Source organism: Bos indicus, chromosome 7, assembly GCF_029378745.1.
Source record: "Bos indicus isolate NIAB-ARS_2022 breed Sahiwal x Tharparkar chromosome 7, NIAB-ARS_B.indTharparkar_mat_pri_1.0, whole genome shotgun sequence".
In the NCBI taxonomy this organism is placed as follows: Eukaryota; Metazoa; Chordata; class Mammalia; order Artiodactyla; family Bovidae; genus Bos; species Bos indicus.
Genome location: NC_091766.1, coordinates 54,947,420 through 54,964,405, shown reverse-complemented (window position 1 = coordinate 54,964,405; position 16,986 = coordinate 54,947,420). Strand labels below are relative to the sequence as shown.

General features: G+C 37.6%; 1 protein-coding gene across 2 annotated transcripts; it reads left to right on the top strand.

Moving 5' to 3' along the window:
* Window positions 1–697: 697 nt before the first annotated feature.
* On the top strand, window positions 698–16,463 carry YIPF5 (Yip1 domain family member 5). 2 transcript variants are annotated; one of them, XM_019965167.2, is made up of 6 exons: window positions 698–850; window positions 1,392–1,511; window positions 10,907–11,079; window positions 11,744–11,889; window positions 13,995–14,176; window positions 15,481–16,463. In XM_019965167.2, the coding sequence occupies exons 2-6, from the start codon at window positions 1,402–1,404 to the stop codon at window positions 15,641–15,643; spliced, it is 774 nt and encodes a 257-aa protein (XP_019820726.1). In that variant the 5' UTR covers window positions 698–850; window positions 1,392–1,401; the 3' UTR covers window positions 15,644–16,463. The 2 variants fall into 2 exon arrangements, with proteins under 2 accessions (XP_019820726.1, XP_070649838.1); XM_070793737.1 differs by lacking the exon at window positions 698–850 and adding an exon at window positions 1,056–1,075.
* Window positions 16,464–16,986: the final 523 nt, after the last annotated feature.

The following is a 16,986-nucleotide window of genomic DNA, read 5'->3' as shown; positions in this document are numbered from 1 at the left end:
GAAATTCTTTATGGAGCATAAAATCTCAAAGGGTAGCTTCTCTTCTCTTTCTAAAGTATACTCCTTTTTTTTTTTTTTTTTAATAGTTTATGTCTTTTTGTTATTTTGTTTGCAGGAAATATGTTTCTTTTTATTTCTTTATTTTTGTTTGTCTCATTTGGGGTTAGTGTGTGTATCTGTGTTTCCACGGTCTACAAAGCAATTCTCATTCTGAAGTTCAGTTCAGTCGCTCAGTCGTGTCCGACTCTTTACGACCCCATGGACTGCAGCACGCCAGCGCCCCCTGTACATCACAAACTCCCGGAGTCCACCCAAACCCATGTCCACTGAGTCTGTGATGCCATCCAACCATCTCATCCTCTGTTGTCCCCTTCTCCTCCTGCCCTCAATCTTTCCCAGCATCAAGGTCTTTTCAAATGAGTCAGCTCTTCGCATCAGGTGGCCAAAGTGTTGGAGTTTCAGCTTCAACATCAGTCCTTCCAATGAAGTAGTAAGCAACAATTGCTGTGCCTGCGCCTTTCTGCCTCCACCGCTAACAAGCTTGCCAGAAGTTTTCCCCTCTTTCCGTAAGTCCGCCACGGAATTAGTTGGCCGATACTGCGCATGCTCCACAGCGCATTTACCGCCCCGCTAACCCCCACCCCCCGCCCTCCGCCCTCCGCCCTCCGCCCTCCAACCCTCCAATCCGAGCCCAAAGTCTGCCAACACGCCTGCGCGAGCGGGCGTGCCCCGGAAGCAGTTCTTTGCCCTTCTGACACGTAGCAACCGGTCCGGTACAGGGTCCTTAGCTGAGTTTGGGGGGTTTGGGGGGCTACCAGAGCTACCGCCGCCGCCGCTGCCTCCCCGTTTGGTGAGTGCCCAGTTCTGTGGCATGATGTTCGATTTCTCCCCGCACCTGGGAAGGGCGGCTCCTGGCCGCCGCTTGGCGCCGCGCCCGGGTCCTTTCTCTCCGACCCTCCCTCCCTTTCGGGCCTTGCTGACGCGGATCCTGCGAGACTGTGTGCATTCCCGGCCGGCCCAGGCCTTATTTTGCAAAGAGGCTGTCGTGTTTTAAGCTGTAAAGCCCTATCCCGAGGTGACGAATCATCTTTGTTGGTGGTGGTATTTTAGACCCCACAGAACCGCCCGCCCCCCCCCGCCCGCCTCCCGCATCGCCACCCCTATCCAGGGCTTAATCAGCCTCTCGAAGTGGAGGTGTCTTCCTGGGCCTTGACTTAGAGACATTTCTTTAGCACACCCCACCCCGCGACCCACCTTCCAAATGCTGCAACCCTAAATTCTAGAAGAATTATTTGCCGCCTTCTGAGGGTATTCGCTTAAGTAAAGTGTCTGGATCGAATTCAGGAGGTCCTTGGGCATAAACTGTCTTTGCCATTTCTTTTCTGTTGCAGATCATTTGCAATGTCAGGCTTTGATAATTTAAACACGGATTTCTACCAGACAAGTTACAGCATCGATGACCAGTCACAGCAGTCCTACGATTATGGAGGAAGTGGAGGACCCTATAGCAAGTAACATTTCAACTTTGACCATTTGTTTTGTCGAGATTGCAGTGAAAGCACCTACCCTGAATGTTTGGTTCTGCCTAATACTGAATGTGGGAACAAGTTGCTTATCAGGAATGTGACGTTTCATACATAATCCTCCTGCCTCCGGAGAGATCTTGACACTTGTTTGGGTCGGACGACATTATCCTCTTTAGAATTTGGTGTTTTCTGCAAAATACTCACATGTGCCATGAGTGGCAAAATAGATTGTTTGAAGAACCTTTTTCTAGTACAGTATTTGAACATCATTTAGGGTACGGGTAGGAGTGTAAAGTAGCTAGAGATAGGCTGTTTAGACCACAAGAGTAGTTAAAAATTAAAATCTTTTGACAGCTTCGTTAGTAGTTAAATCAGTCCAGTTTTCAGAGTGTATCGATTGTTAACTGAAAGCACTCAGTGACACTGTTGAACAGTGTAAGCTCCCTACTATGATTCATCAGGTAGTTTTCATATAGCAACTGATAATCACTTTTATTACTTCTCACACCAAAACTTTTGGTCAGTCAGTACTCGCAACTTTCCAGTTGCAGATTGAAGGAGGGAGGCGCAGGGTCAGAGACTCAAAACCTTCCAGTCCTGAACTGTTGAAAAAACAAAAACAACAACAAAAAATGTATTTTTTCCATAGTTTCTGGTGTTTGTGGAGGGGGAGGGGAAAGGAAGGGTTTTTACCAGTCTCTTCTAGGACATCATATTCTTAGTTTCTTGTGTGTTCATTCTTTCAGTCATGTCCAACTCTTTACAGCCCCATGGACTGTAGCCCACCAGGCACTTCTGTCCATGGGACCTCCCCGGCAAGGACACTGAAGTGAGTTACCATTTCCATCCTAGTTTCTTCGGTCATTAAGATTAACCTTCTCAGCCTCCCTTTTAGTGAAGGAGTTTCTTATACCAGGGTTACTTAACCATTTTTAGATGGTCCAGGATCCCTTAGAGAATCTGAACCAAACTAGGGGCCTGTTTCTGAGAAATCCACGTTTGCAGTCAGACATCTGTATTAATGTGTGTATAACGTCCAGACGGTTCATGTGTTAACTAATGTGCATATGGACCCTGAATTAAAAACCATGAAGACTGTCCCAGGATGAGGGCATGTAAAGGGTGTGTATCTAGTCTGAAAGAAGCATTAGTATTAGGTCGTCTTGAAATTAACACAGTGTGGTTTGTCTTGTATAGGCTATACTTTTTACAAAAGCAAAAACAAAAGAAACCTGGAATCTGCTTATTTTGGTACATTGTAAAGCTTTTTTCCGCTAAAACTTAACACAGTAAACAGTGGAAGTGAGCATGTAAATAATAATCTCTATCTCTGAATCACTTTTTCTTCTTTCTGTTAATTCTAAATTACATAATACCATTGACGGTTTATCTCTTTTTATCAGTTAATTGGTCAGGATTGGAGAAAATCTGTTGAGAAATCTCCATTCATTTACCTAAATATGTATTTTTTTGTGATTGTTCAGTGTATGACAGGGCAGATTAATGTAAGAATGGCTGGAGTGCTGCAATAGGGCTTTGGAAAACCTGTCTCTGTATGTGGACCTGGGTGTATTTTTAACCATTGATATTGTTTAAACTCAACAGAATTATTCCACTTAGATTTCAAGTGAAAATGTATCTCTGCCTTTCTTATGTTTCTTTCTTTCTGTCCTTGTTAGCATCTCTCAAAGGTGTAACTTATCGTCTCTGTACACTTAGCATCTCACTTCAGTTCTCCATAGAGCAGTTGTTTTAGATATGCTGTTGCTAACTATCCTTACAGTTCCATCTCAGCAAAAATCATGTACTGGTAAGCATTGCTTCAGTGCTTGTAAAGAAGTTTTATTCCAGGTGCTTATATAAATGTTACTGCCAATTAATAAATATGAATTTATAGATATTGCTGAGAAAAATAAGACCAGTGTGTTAGCAGTAATAACTGAGTTTCTGAACTTTAAGAGTAATTGAGCTCTTCTTTATTGAGCCTTCAATTGGATCTGCCCCTTAATGACATTTTTATGTTTATCTCAGTTTATCAAATAATACTTTGTTACGTCAACTAGGTAACAAAGGTCAGCTAACTTTTCTCTCTCTCTGTGGATGAAAATGCAGGTTCAGGTATAATCTGACTTGAATTGTCTTCAAGTTTGACTTGGGTTATTATTAGTTCATAGTTCTACATTTGCCCTATGAAGTCAATTTTAACATTTTGCATAGTTTCCACTATGGGTACTTTACATTCATATAACAAAAAATAAACCCCAAAAATAAAAGGACCTTTGATCTCAATTTGCTGAGTTTTATGAACATCTTATTAGACATTGTATTATATATATGTATATGAAATATATAGAAATACCAACTATGTATTTTTTAAAGCACTGAAAGCTAGTATTTTTTCGTCTTTAACTGATAATACCTTTATGGACTACCTATGGATTTTGATCAGCTTAAGTTGTCAACCCAGTATGTTAAGAGGCTTTGTCTTTGTTGTTGATACTGAGTGCTTATGAGGGCATTGGTTTCATCTGCTACTTTTCCTGCTGTAGAAGTGTTGATTTAGTCTGTAAAGGTCATGTCTACCATATTATGTTTTAGTTTAAAATGAGTAGGAGTGAGTCAGGAATTTTCCTGAGCAGATCCTGCCGGAAAAGGGAAAGTATAAAATTCCATGGTATTGTCTTTCATTTGATGAAGGAATAATAGTGCCACATTTAAAGCTCTTATTTGCTTGCATTATTTCTCTTCCTTACATGAAATTTATGGGTCTGTATCAGTGGTTCTGAAGTGTTGTCTACAGATCCCAGAGTGTCCTTGAGATCCTTCCAGGAGGTTTTGAAAGATCAAAACTGTTTTTGTAATAGTAGTGAGACATTTTGATCTTCCGTGGTGGCTCAGATGGTGAAGAATCTGCCTGCAATGCCAGAGACCCAGGTTCGATCCCTGGGTCGGCAAGGTCCTCTGGAGAAGGACATGGCTACCCACTCTAGTACTCTTGCCTGGAGAATCCCCACGGACAGAGGAGTCTGGAGGACTACAGTCCATGGGGTCGCAAAGTGGGACATGACTGAGTGGTTAACACACACACAGTGAGACATTTTATACCTTTTTAGGTGTGTTGGCATTTGCACTGATGTTGCAAAAGCAATGATTGGTAAAACTGCTGGTACCTAAATGTGAATCACGACAGTGGCATCAAATTGTTCTAGTAATCATTGTATTCTTTATCACATACTTATTGGGGGTGAGTGAAGCCATTTCATGTAAAGATATCCTTGGTGAAGCTGTGAGAATTATTGTTTTAAATCCTGACCCTTGACCCTGACCCATATACATTTTTAAAATGTTCTATGTGACAAAATGGGAAACAGTTCTAAAGCACTTCTACTTCATACTAAAGTATAATAATTATCTCTAGGAAAAGCACCTATGCAGTTTTGAGTCACAAGCTGAATCAGCCACTTTTTCATGGAAACCTTTTTTTGGAAAGAACAGCTGACAGACAAACTATGGTTATTCAGACTTGAATAATTTCTCAAAAATGAATGAAGTGACCTGTTACTTCAAGGAAAGCAGTTGACAGTATGTGGGGCCAATGATCAGATTCACATTTTCAGGCAAAAATAAGCATTTTGAAAAACTTGTATCCATCACTGTGAACTTGTCAGCTTCCCAGTAATTATTTTCTGATGAGATCAGTGATAATATTAACAAATATAATTTATATACATATATTTCATATTAAGTGAGTCTATATTTGGAACATCTGCATAACTCATATTAATATTTTCTAAATGGCCAAGGCATGATGTTACAAAATTATATACATGAGTAAAGAAAGGATCCAGTCAAAGTACAAGACAGTTCATTAACATTCTTTCCAGTTGCCACATTGCAAGTTAAGTTTAAAAAACTATGACTTTGCTCTGTGCTTTGATGTATCAGAAAGAATATTAATGATAATCTGAAAAGATTTCACTCTATTTTCCAACCACATGTCTGCAACAATAGATTTTCTTCAGATACTTCAAGTAAATGGTACATCACACAACAGAATGATTACAGAGGCAAATATAAGAATTTTCAGCTGCCTTGAAAAAGCTTTTTCATTTAAAAAAGTTTATGGTAACATATAATAGATTTAATCTTACTTTAACATGTTAATAAGTATTTTAAACATTTCTGTTTTAATTTCTAAAATGAAAAAATATTGATAGATGTTACCCACATAAAAAATTTTAGGAGTTCTCAATAACAAATTTTAAGAGTATAATGGGTTCTAAGATCAAGGAGTTTGAGAACCATGGGTTTATGTCATTCTTTTTGTTTTTTCTCTTGCATACACATTTATATTCTCTGTCTTTCTCTCCCTGAAGAAAGAGAATAAAATACAATCTGTTTATGCAGATTGTACAAACCTCCATATGGAGCTTTTCTACTTGTTCCATGAACTCTGAGGTGAATTTATGATACATTCTTAGAGAGATGGCACTATAGCATATTCTACTAAATTAGAAGATGTGTGCTCTTATCCTAATTCAGCCAGCTAGCCCCGTGGGGGTTGTGTGTGTATATGTGTGTGTATAAGTAAGTAAGTAAGTAAATAGTAATCAAAGTATTTGCATACCAAAATGACTGGGGAAATGCATATACAGAAAAAAAAATAACATTTTGATGTCAGGATTTGAAGGTGATTTTTATTACAGTTGTTATAAGAGTTAGCTACTGGAATTATAAAGTCTGGTTTTGAATCCTTGCACCACTGTGGATAACCCAAATATCAGTTTACACATTTTGGTAATGAAGAGGATGATAAAATTAACCTTCTAGAGTAGTGAGAATAATGTGAGGCAATTCACATTAAACACTTTACACAGTACTATTCAAAAAGTTATGATGTATGTTTTGGGAAATTTCCATAGCTATATATTATATATAACATTTTAGAGTTAATGAATTTCAACAAATAATAACTATATAGGATTTTTGTCTGAAAATTAAGTGTCTTACTTCACCTGTTTTTGGGTCCCTTTACCTATATAATTATGTATATAATGTATATGTATATAAAACACACGTATACTTAGATGTGCATGTATATTCTAAAAAGCATAGTCACAGTGGGTGCATATAATGTGTACTATTCTGCTTATTAGTTTTTTTTCTGTTTTAAAATTTTAATTTATTTATTTATGCGTTTTTTGGCCACACTGAATGGCATGCAGGCTCTTAGTTCTCTGACGAGGACGAGAGGTTGGAACCTGCACTGCAGTCTTAACCCCTGGACCACCAGAGGAGTTCCTGAATATTAGTGTTTTTTCTCCTCCACTAAATGTTTTTGATTATCATTTCTTTCGAGTACCTACAAAACTGCCTCATTCTGTTTAACAGATGCATAATAATCTATGCCCATGTCACAGTGTAGTTACAGATATATATTTATATTGTTTTGGTTTCTGTTTTTTGCCATTAAAATATTGCTGCAGTGCATTCTATCAGTATATTTTATAGCCAGAAAAATAATAGTATTTTTAAGCATGTATTGGACTAGCATGATAAGACAGAATATGAGCTATGTGTAGTTGAAATTTTAATTTATTCTTGGTTTTTTAAATTAATCAATTTTTGGTTGCACTGGATCTTCGTTGTTGCAGGTAGGCTTTCACTAGTTGCAGCGAGCAGGAGTTACTCTTTGTTGCAGTGCACGAACTTCTTACTGCGGTGGCTTCTCTGGTTGCAGAACACAGGCTCTGGGCACACTTGGGCTCAGTAGTTGAGGCCTGTGGGCCTAGTTGCTCTTCAGCACATTCAGTCTTCCCAGACCAGGGATCGAGCCCAGTATCCCCTGCATCAGCAGGCGAATCTCCCATCCTCTGTATCACCAAGGAATTCCACCTTTGATTTGATTTTAATCAAAATGTTCAGTTAATTTAAAAATTAGATTTAACTTTAAAATCTCAAGTAATAATGAGGTCATTAGGTTTTTATATTTTTGAAAAAGCGACTATAAATTTTTAAAGAGAATTAGAGACTAAAAGATCTCTAAGGCATCTCAGCTCTCATTTTTAAAATGTCTTACCTTTAAAATAATTCCTTCTTTATTTCTTACTGTGTAATTGAATTAGTCCCACTGATAGATAGGTCGTATTTTTCCAAACGTGGTGAAACAGATCATTAAAAGCTATTGCTTCAATATTCTTCTGTTCCACTTCAATATTCTTCAGTTGTTTTCATCACTAAAAAAGCCATAGCAAGGTCCGCTTCTAAAGCGTAAGATTTGTTACAGTACATAGCAACAGATATAATAAGTGTACATTTACTTTAAAAAATTAAAAGAACTAAATTAATTAACATAATTATGTTAATTATGTTCTGTTATATTCAGAAAGCTTTCACAAGAAAGATGCTTATTTTTCACTGTTTGAAATCGATGATTTTTCTTAAAGACGTTTATGCACTTGCAAAAAATAACATACTCAAAAGCATTCCTTCTTCAGAACTCAGCTTTCTTTATAGTCCAACAGTCACATCCATACATGACTACTGGAGAAACCATAGCCTTGACATTTGTTGACAAAGTAATGTCTCTGCTTTTTAATATGCCCTCTAGGTTGGTCATAACTTTCCTTCCAGGGAGTAAGTATCTTTTTATATCATGGCTGCAGTCACCATCTGCAGTGATTTTGGAGCCAAAAAAATAAAATCTGCCACTATTTCCGCTGTTTCCCCATCTATTTGCCATGAAGTGATGGGACTGGATGCCATGATCTTAGTTTTCTGAATGTTGAGTTTTAAGCCACCTTTTTCACTCTCCTCTTTCACTTTTATCAAGAGGCTCTTTAGTTCTTTGCTTTCTGCCATAAAGGTGGTGTCATCTGCATATCTGAGGTGACTGATATTTCTCCTGGCAATCTTGATTCCAGTTTGTGCTTCTTCCAGCCCAGCGTTTCTCATGATGTACTCTGCATATAAGTTAAATAAGCAGGGTGATAATATACAGCCTTGACATACTCCTTTCCCTATTTGGAACCAGTCTGTTGTTCCATGTCCATTTCTAACTGTTGCTTCTTGACTTGCATACATATTTCTCAAGAGGCAGGTTAGGTGGTCAGGTAGTCCCATCTCTCAAATTTTCCACAGTTGGTTGTAATCCACACAGTCAAAGGCTTCGGCATAGTCAATAAAGCAAAAGTAGATGTTTTTCTGGAACTCTCTTGCTTTTTTGATGATCCAGCAGATGTAGGTAACTTGATCTCTGGTTCCTCTGCCTTTTCTAAAACCAGCTTGAATATCTGGAATTTCACAGTTCACATCCTGTTGAAGCCTGGCTTGGAGAATTTTGACCATTACTTTACTAGCGTGTGAGATTACTGCAATTATGCGGTAGTTTGAATATTCGTTGGCATTGCCTTTCTTTGGCATTGGAATGAAAACTGACCTTTTCCAGTCCTATGGCCACTGCTGAGTTTTCCCAATTTGCTGGCATATTGAGTGCAGCACTTTCACAGCATCATCTTTGTAGGATTTGAAATAGCTCAACCGGAATTCCATCACCTCCACTAGCTTTGTTCATAGTGATGCTTCTGAAGGCACACTTGACTTCACATTCCAGGATGTCTGGCTCTAGGTCAGTGATCACACCATTGTGATCATCTGGGTCATAAAGATCTTTTCGGTACAGTTTTTCTGTGTATTCTTGCCACCTCTCCTTAATATCTTCTGCTTCTGTTAGGTCCATACCATTTCTGTCCTTTATTGAGCCCATCTTTGCATGAAATGTTCCCTTGATATCTCTAATTTTCTTGAAGAGATCTGTAGTCTTTCCTATTCTATTGTTTTCCTCTATTTCTTTGCATTGACTGCTGAGGAAGGCTTTCTTATCTCTCCTTGCTATTCTTTGGAGCTCTGCCTTCAAATGGGTATATCTTTCCTTTTCTCCTTTGCTTTTCACTTCTCTTCTTTTCTCAGCTATTTGTAAGGCCTCCTCAGAGAGCCATTTTGCTTTTCTGCATTTCTTTTTCTTGGGGATGGTCTTGGTCCCTGTCTCCTGTACAATGTCATGAACCTCCATCCATAGTTCATCAGGCACTCTATCAGATCTAGTCGTTTAAATCTATTTCCCACTTCCACTGTATAATCATAAGGGATTTGATTTAGGTCATACCTGAATGATCTAGTGGTTTTCCCTACTTTCTTCAATTTCAGTCTGAATTTGGCATTAAGGAGTTCATGGTCTGAGCCACAGTCAGCTCCCAGTCTTGTTTTTGCTAACTGTATAGAGCTTCTCCATCTTTGGCTACAAAGAATCTCATCAATCTGATTTCGGTGTTGACCATCTGGTGACGTCCATGTGTAGAGCATTCTCTTGTGGTGTTGGAAGAGGGTGTTTGCTATGATCATTGCATTCTCTTAGCAGAACTGTATGAGCCTTTTCCCTGCTTCATTCTGTACTCCAAGGCCAAATTTGCCTCCATGTGTTTCTTGACTTCCTACTTTTGCATTCCAGTCCCCTATAATGAAAAGGACATCTTTTTTGGGTGTTAGGTCTAAAAGGTCTTGTAGGTCTTCATAGAACCGTTCAACTTCAGCTTCTTCAGCGTTACTGGTCGGGGCATAGACTTGGATTACCCTGATATTGAATGGTTTGCCTTGGAAACGAACAGAGATCATTCTGTCGTTTTTGAGATTGCATCCAAGTACTGCATTTTGGACTCTTTTATTGACCATGATGGCCACTCCATTTCTTCTGAGGGATTCCTGCCTGCAGTAGTAGATACAATGGTCATCTGAGTTAAATTCACCCATTCCAGTCCATTTCAGTTCGCTGATTCCTAGAATGTCGACATTCACTCTTGCCATCTCTTGTTTGACCACTTCCAATTTGCCTTGATTCATGGACCTGACATTCCAGGTTCCTATGCAATATTGCTCTTCATAGCATCGGACCTTGCTTCTATCACCAGTCACATCCACAGCTGGGTATTGTTTTTGCTTTGGCTCCGTCTCTTCATTTTTTCTGGAGTTATTTCTCCACCGATCTCCAGTAGCATGTTGGGCACCTACCAACCTGGGGAGTTCATCTTTCAGTGTTCTATCTTTTTGCCTTTTCATACTGTTCATGGGGTTCTCAAGGCAAGAGTACTGAAGTGGTTTGCCATTCCCTTCTCCAGTGGACCACATTTTGTCAGAACTCTCTACCATGACCCATCTGTCTTGTTGTAGATAATTACCTTGATCTTAGTAGTTAATTTCAACCACCATTTATAAAAACTGGCAAAGTAGATATTCTGGAAATTGCATGACATTTCCTGCCTGTCAGGGATATCAAATTTGGGTGTTGACATAATTCTGAGGCATGTTTACTTTACTTGGCTTTTTAGACAGTATGCTGGCTATGACTACTCGCACCAAGGCCGGTTTGTCCCCGCAGACATGATGCAGCCACAACAGCCATACACCGGGCAGATTTTCCAGCCAACTCAGACATATACTCCAACTACACCTCAGCCATTCTATGGAAACAACTTTGAGGATGAACCACCTTTATTAGAAGGTACAGTTGGTTGCAACTCTTGATAGTACTCTATAATATCCAGATGGTGAAAGTAAATCTTTGTTTGGAGGAATTCCTCTTGTCTTTAAAAGAATAAGGTTGTAGGAAAAAGGTTTCTACTAAGTGACTCATTTCAAACAACACTGAGCCAGAAAGAACCAGATTTTTTTAATAGATCTTTATATTAGTGATAATAAAGTATGTCAGTATGTGAGCAAAGTAACCTTTGGAAGATAACCTTTGGAAGTCCAGTGAAAGCTATGCATACTCTTCTCAGAAAAATGCACATATATACATAGAAGACATAGTTTTGTATACGTTTTTGCAGGGCCTCCTGTGTTTCTGAAGCCCCGGATATAGAGCCCTTTACTATGAATGCTGTCTGTGTATTCTTTGCTATAAAGTCATAGCTCACAGTGTCTGATTCATTATGTCCTTACCTTCTTCTAACACCAAACCAGAGATTTGATATTTGTGGAATAAGCACTGTAATCAGTAAAGATGGATTGAGGACTCACTAAAATAATATCATCTGATGTTGCTAGATCACTTTTTTGATACTGGTTGTTTCATTTTCTTTTTTCACCCTGTTACAACATAAATTCTGGTAAACTGAAAGTATATCACAAATCCTAATTGACTTTCTTATTTTCTTTTTCTTTAGAATTGGGTATCAATTTTGACCACATCTGGCAAAAAACACTCACAGTTTTACACCCCTTGAAGGTAGCAGATGGCAGCATCATGAATGAGACTGATTTGGCAGGACCAATGGTTTTTTGCCTTGCTTTTGGAGCTACATTGTTACTGGTAAGATTCTAGTTGGAACTCTCAGTGTGAGATTAAAGAATGGAATTTAAATATTCCACCAAGAGCCTTTATTAAGACTTTTCTTTTACATCAAGTTTTGATGTGTCTTAAAAGGTGTTGAATTTTTAAGTTTATACATATTTGTCACTTCACCATTGATAATATGGTATATTTAGAAATCATTTCTTGTTCTAATAAGTGGTCCAATTATTAGGGAAAATTGTTAATAAATAACATGTAGCTTTAGTCGCTCATCAGAATTCCTTTTTTTTTTAAGTTGTCCTTGAGTAGTGTTTTGTTGCATAAGTGCTGGTCTTTCCTATATATTATTTTAATATTTAATGAATAAATAAAAGACAAGAAGCTTTAGTCTCTGTCTCTCATCTCTCTAAGAATATTGAAGCATATTGAAAATGAGAAATTGTAAATATAATTGTTAATGTTTGTTTTATTTTATCTTATGTCCTCTTCTGAATTAGAAGAGAGAAACAATATAATGAATTAAAGATGGAACTTTTAGTCAGAAAAGCTAGGCATGAACACAGTGCTTCTAATCTGCCCTTGATTTCACCCTTCACTTCCCTCTGATAAATAATCATGTGTGCCTCCCACCTAACAAGGTTGTTTTGGAGATTAAGACAGGTTATATGAGAATACTTTTCAAGGTACCGGGAGTTGGTGATGGACAGGGAGGCCTGGCGTGCTGTGATTCATAGGGTCGCAAAGAGTCGGACACGACTGAGCGACTGATCTGATTCAAAGTTTTAATGCATTGTACCCGGTGTCAGATTTTATTATTATTAATAAACCTTTTTAAACTTTTACACTCTTAATCAGATATTTACAAACAAGTATTGATTCTAACAAAAATCCCAGGGAGTTTTCCATTAATGTAATCTGTAGAGGTATTTTCATAATTGAGTTTCATATGTCAGATGTGTGACAAACCAGAACTTTTTAAAGGCTTTTCCACAGACTGATTTTAGTGATAGCATGACCTAAATGCAGTGTTTGTTCACTTAGTGTGACTAAGAGTACTAACTCCAATTAAGCTCATGTTTATTGTCCTAAGATTGTTTAGTGATGTCTTTTGTAAGAGCAGAAAATTTTTAAAGTTTTTGCTTGTTTGTCAGAGAACTGTATAAAGCAACCAACAATTTGGAAAAAGAATGAAAGAAGAAATATCTTCCATTATATTCCTCTTGCTCAGTAGTTAATCACTTTACTTTTCTCCTCCCCTCCCCACAGAACCCTGGCTCCCTGCTTATCCTGGCTTCCTTTCTCCTAATTCCTTTAACACCCATATAAAGTCAATGATAGGAGAAGGCAGTGGCAACCCACTCCAGTACTCTTGCCTGAAAAATCCCACGGACTCTTGCCTGAAAAAACCCCGGTAGGCTGCAGTCCATGGGGTCGTTAAGAGTCGGACACAACTGAGCGACTTCACTTTTGCTTTTCACTTTCACGCATTGGAGAAGGAAATGGCAACCCACTCCATTGTTTTTGCCTGGAGAATCCCAGGGACAGGGGAGCCTGGTGGGCTGCTGTTTCTGGGATCGCACAAAGTCGGACACAACTGAAGCGACTTAGCAGCAGCAGCAGCAAAGTCAATGATGAAATTATTTCTGCTGTTAAAACGATTATGACCATATCTGCCAATGAAAATAAGTTGTTTCAGGGCAATTTTGGTGGAGTTGGGTGTGTTCAAGTGATATTAGCTACTATCCAAATATTTTAATGACTTTCCATCTTGTTTGGGTAGTTTATTTGCTTAAAATCAGCCAGATTTCTTTTTAGAAATCTATGACTTGAGGTGATTCTACAATGGTTTTATATCTTTATTTGTTGAATTCTATGCCAAAGTCAAATGGTAGCTAGAAAATGAAATCCTGAGTATCTGTGTGTTGAGAGGTGGGTACTTTAAATTTCTTAAGAAAGAGAAAAGGCAGTCTGCTCACTGTTTTACTTCCCTATATAAAGAATAGACACCTCTGTGGATTTTAATCCTCACAAATTAAATATCTTCTACAAGTACCATTTTAGGTGAAAGAAGCCCAAAGTAACTTTCTTTGCCCTCTAACATGTCATCTTTTTGTTACCCATAGGCTGGGAAAATCCAGTTTGGCTACGTATATGGGATCAGTGCAATTGGATGCCTAGGAATGTTTTGTTTATTGAACTTAATGAGTATGACTGGTGTTTCATTTGGTTGTGTGGCAAGTGTCCTTGGATATTGTCTTCTTCCTATGATCCTGCTTTCCAGCTTCGCAGTGATATTTTCTTTGCAGTAAGTACTGATCTTTATTTTGGGAGTTGATTGACCAATTCTGTGTAATAGAATTTAGTTCACTATCAGTTGGAGGTAAATCACTGATTCAGTAAACAAATAGTGGCTGTTATAAATGAAGACTGTGTTACATACTTTTCAGTGATGAAAATGGAAGTGAGAATAAATTTAAAAATCATTTATACCATCTCTGCTTTCCATATCATAAGGAATTTCAGTAGTTTTAGGTAAACTTACCAGTGTCCATAAACAAACTGAACACAGGTGATTGTTAGCTTAAATATTGCATGGAAGAGATCAGGTTGTTAAAATTATACTTACCTTCTCTTTGATTTTTTTTTAATATCTCATTTCTTAACTATATCAGGCATATACTAAGTGAATGAATAATAAATGCATATTCTCTATTTAGAAGCTTCTTAACTAAAACTGGAACTTTTTATGTCAAGAGACTGTTTCTAGCCTACTGTGTTCTCAAATATCCTTGTACACAACTTTAAAGTTGTGTTATTTTAAAATAATACTTTAAGTAAGGATTAAAGAGAGAGGTATATATTACTGCTCATAAAGTTGCTTCTCATGGCCAGTGCACAGATGCTCTCTCAGTAGTTCAGTCCCCTCCTCTGGCTAGTGCTGGAGGAAAGATTGAGCTTTGTTATACCTAGAGTGGAAAAGAAGGCATAGGAGAAGAGTATGTATCAACTGATACTAGAGATTTGGAAGGGTGATGGCCTCACAGTGTCCCTGTTTTGGATGCAAATGCTTCAGATTTTCAGTGTAGAAACTGCTTCACTCTTCTCATTTGTTAAAATTGATATGTTTATATTTGAATTTTAAAGACAGTGTTTCTACTAAAACAGTGTTTTCCAGCCAGGGGCAGTTTTGCTACAGGGGGATACTTTGCAATGTCTGGAGATACTTTCAGTTGTCAAAACTCTGGAGGAGCAGGGGTACAATGGGTATTTTATGGCTAGAGGCCAGGGATGCTGCTGAATGTCCTAATGATGAACAGAACAGCCCTCACAGCAGCAGCACACACAGGCCAAATGTCAGTGCTGCCAAGTTTGAGAAATTGTGCTATATTAAGAAGCAAAATATGTTACAGATAAGCTTTCTATCACGTGAAATAACTGAATTAACTGAGATACATCAGCATTTCAAGAAAGATCTTGGTTATTTCTGTAGACATCTACATGTGATTTAATTTTTAAGTACTTAAGAATTGGTTATGGTAGTACTCTTACATAACTAATCTCATTTTCTGCTTTTTCTCTCCACTCTCCATTTTTCTTTGTCTGTTACAGAGGAATGGTAGGAATCATTCTTACTGCTGGAATTATTGGATGGTGTAGTTTTTCTGCTTCCAAAATTTTTATTTCTGCATTAGCCATGGAAGGACAGCAACTTCTAGTAGCATATCCCTGTGCTTTGTTATACGGAGTCTTCGCCCTAATTTCCGTTTTTTGAACTGAATTTATCTGGGATGTGGACATCATTGGGCCAAATAACAAAAAGGACTTTGAACTCTTCAACCGGACCAGCAAATGGCTACAGTGCAACTCTCATGCAGATCTAATGTTTGACTCTTGGAGCAGTGGAAGTAAAGAAGTATCTTTTGTTCATTTTTATAGAACTTTTGAATACTATATTGGATTTATGCAGTATGACTAGATTTAAAAGGTGTTTGTGCTTATGCAAATAAGAAGTGCTATTTCTTTCCTGTTCCTGCAGCCTTAGAAAAACAACTATTTCCCTTGCTAATTGTATATCATGGTGTTTTTGATAGATTTTTATCAACTGTGGGAAACTAACCACAGAGCTGATATCTTAAAAACAATCCATAGTAGAGAAGACATAGGACTTATTGGAGAAATATTTTTCCAAGGAATTAGGAAAGAAAACTTGCCTGTCTTGTCAAGTCAGATGCAATTGAAGCAAAAAAGCAATCCCAATGTAAAGTTTTATGAGTTTGCACTTCAGAAATTTGACGTTCCTCTAAATTATCTCATGGAATTTTGGCTAAAATTCAGCAATACAGGTAGTTCACAGTCTACCTTATTGTAGGCATGGAATGTGAATATCTGTTTAAATATTAGCATTAACTAAAACACAGTGACCTAGACCGGCCACTTTAATGTTATAGTTGGATTTCCATGTTTCCCAGGAAAAAGATAATCACTAACCTTTTTTGAGGAAAATATTTAAAATGTCACGATTTCAGTATTGCAGTTCCCAGTGTAAAGTGCGTTTGATGCTTATTGATTAAAATTTTCCCAATTAATTTAAATGGTGTTGTTGAGTTTACTTTTGTCAAACCAAGATTTTCGGTGTACCATTTAATTTAATTAGGCTCTGGTTTTGACTTGTATTCCCAATTTATTCTAAGCTTTAAGAATAGTGGTCATCTAGTGTAGAATCAAAAAAAAAAGTGAGATTAAACAAAAAGCAGTTTGTTTTGAGTTACAACATTATTTTCTTGTATTAAACTTCATTAATGTTGTCATGCTCTTGTTTAAAAAATCTATAAGGAAATACTATATCTTGTGTACTGATTGGCTTTTTCTGGAGAAACTGCTTCTGATTTTGGACAAAGATCAGTTATGAGAAAGGTGCCCTATTGGGAGGAAGTATTGCCTTTTTTTTTTTTTTTTAAGAGGAGACTTTCAGACTAAAAAGAAATGCCAAGCTGACATGTTCTCAGTTCTTTTTTAGAGCTAGTTTTCAACCATAAAAGATTAAAATAATAAAAACATACTACTTATAAGAAGATCATGATTTATGATCTCTGCAATTACATGAGTTTGTTTTTC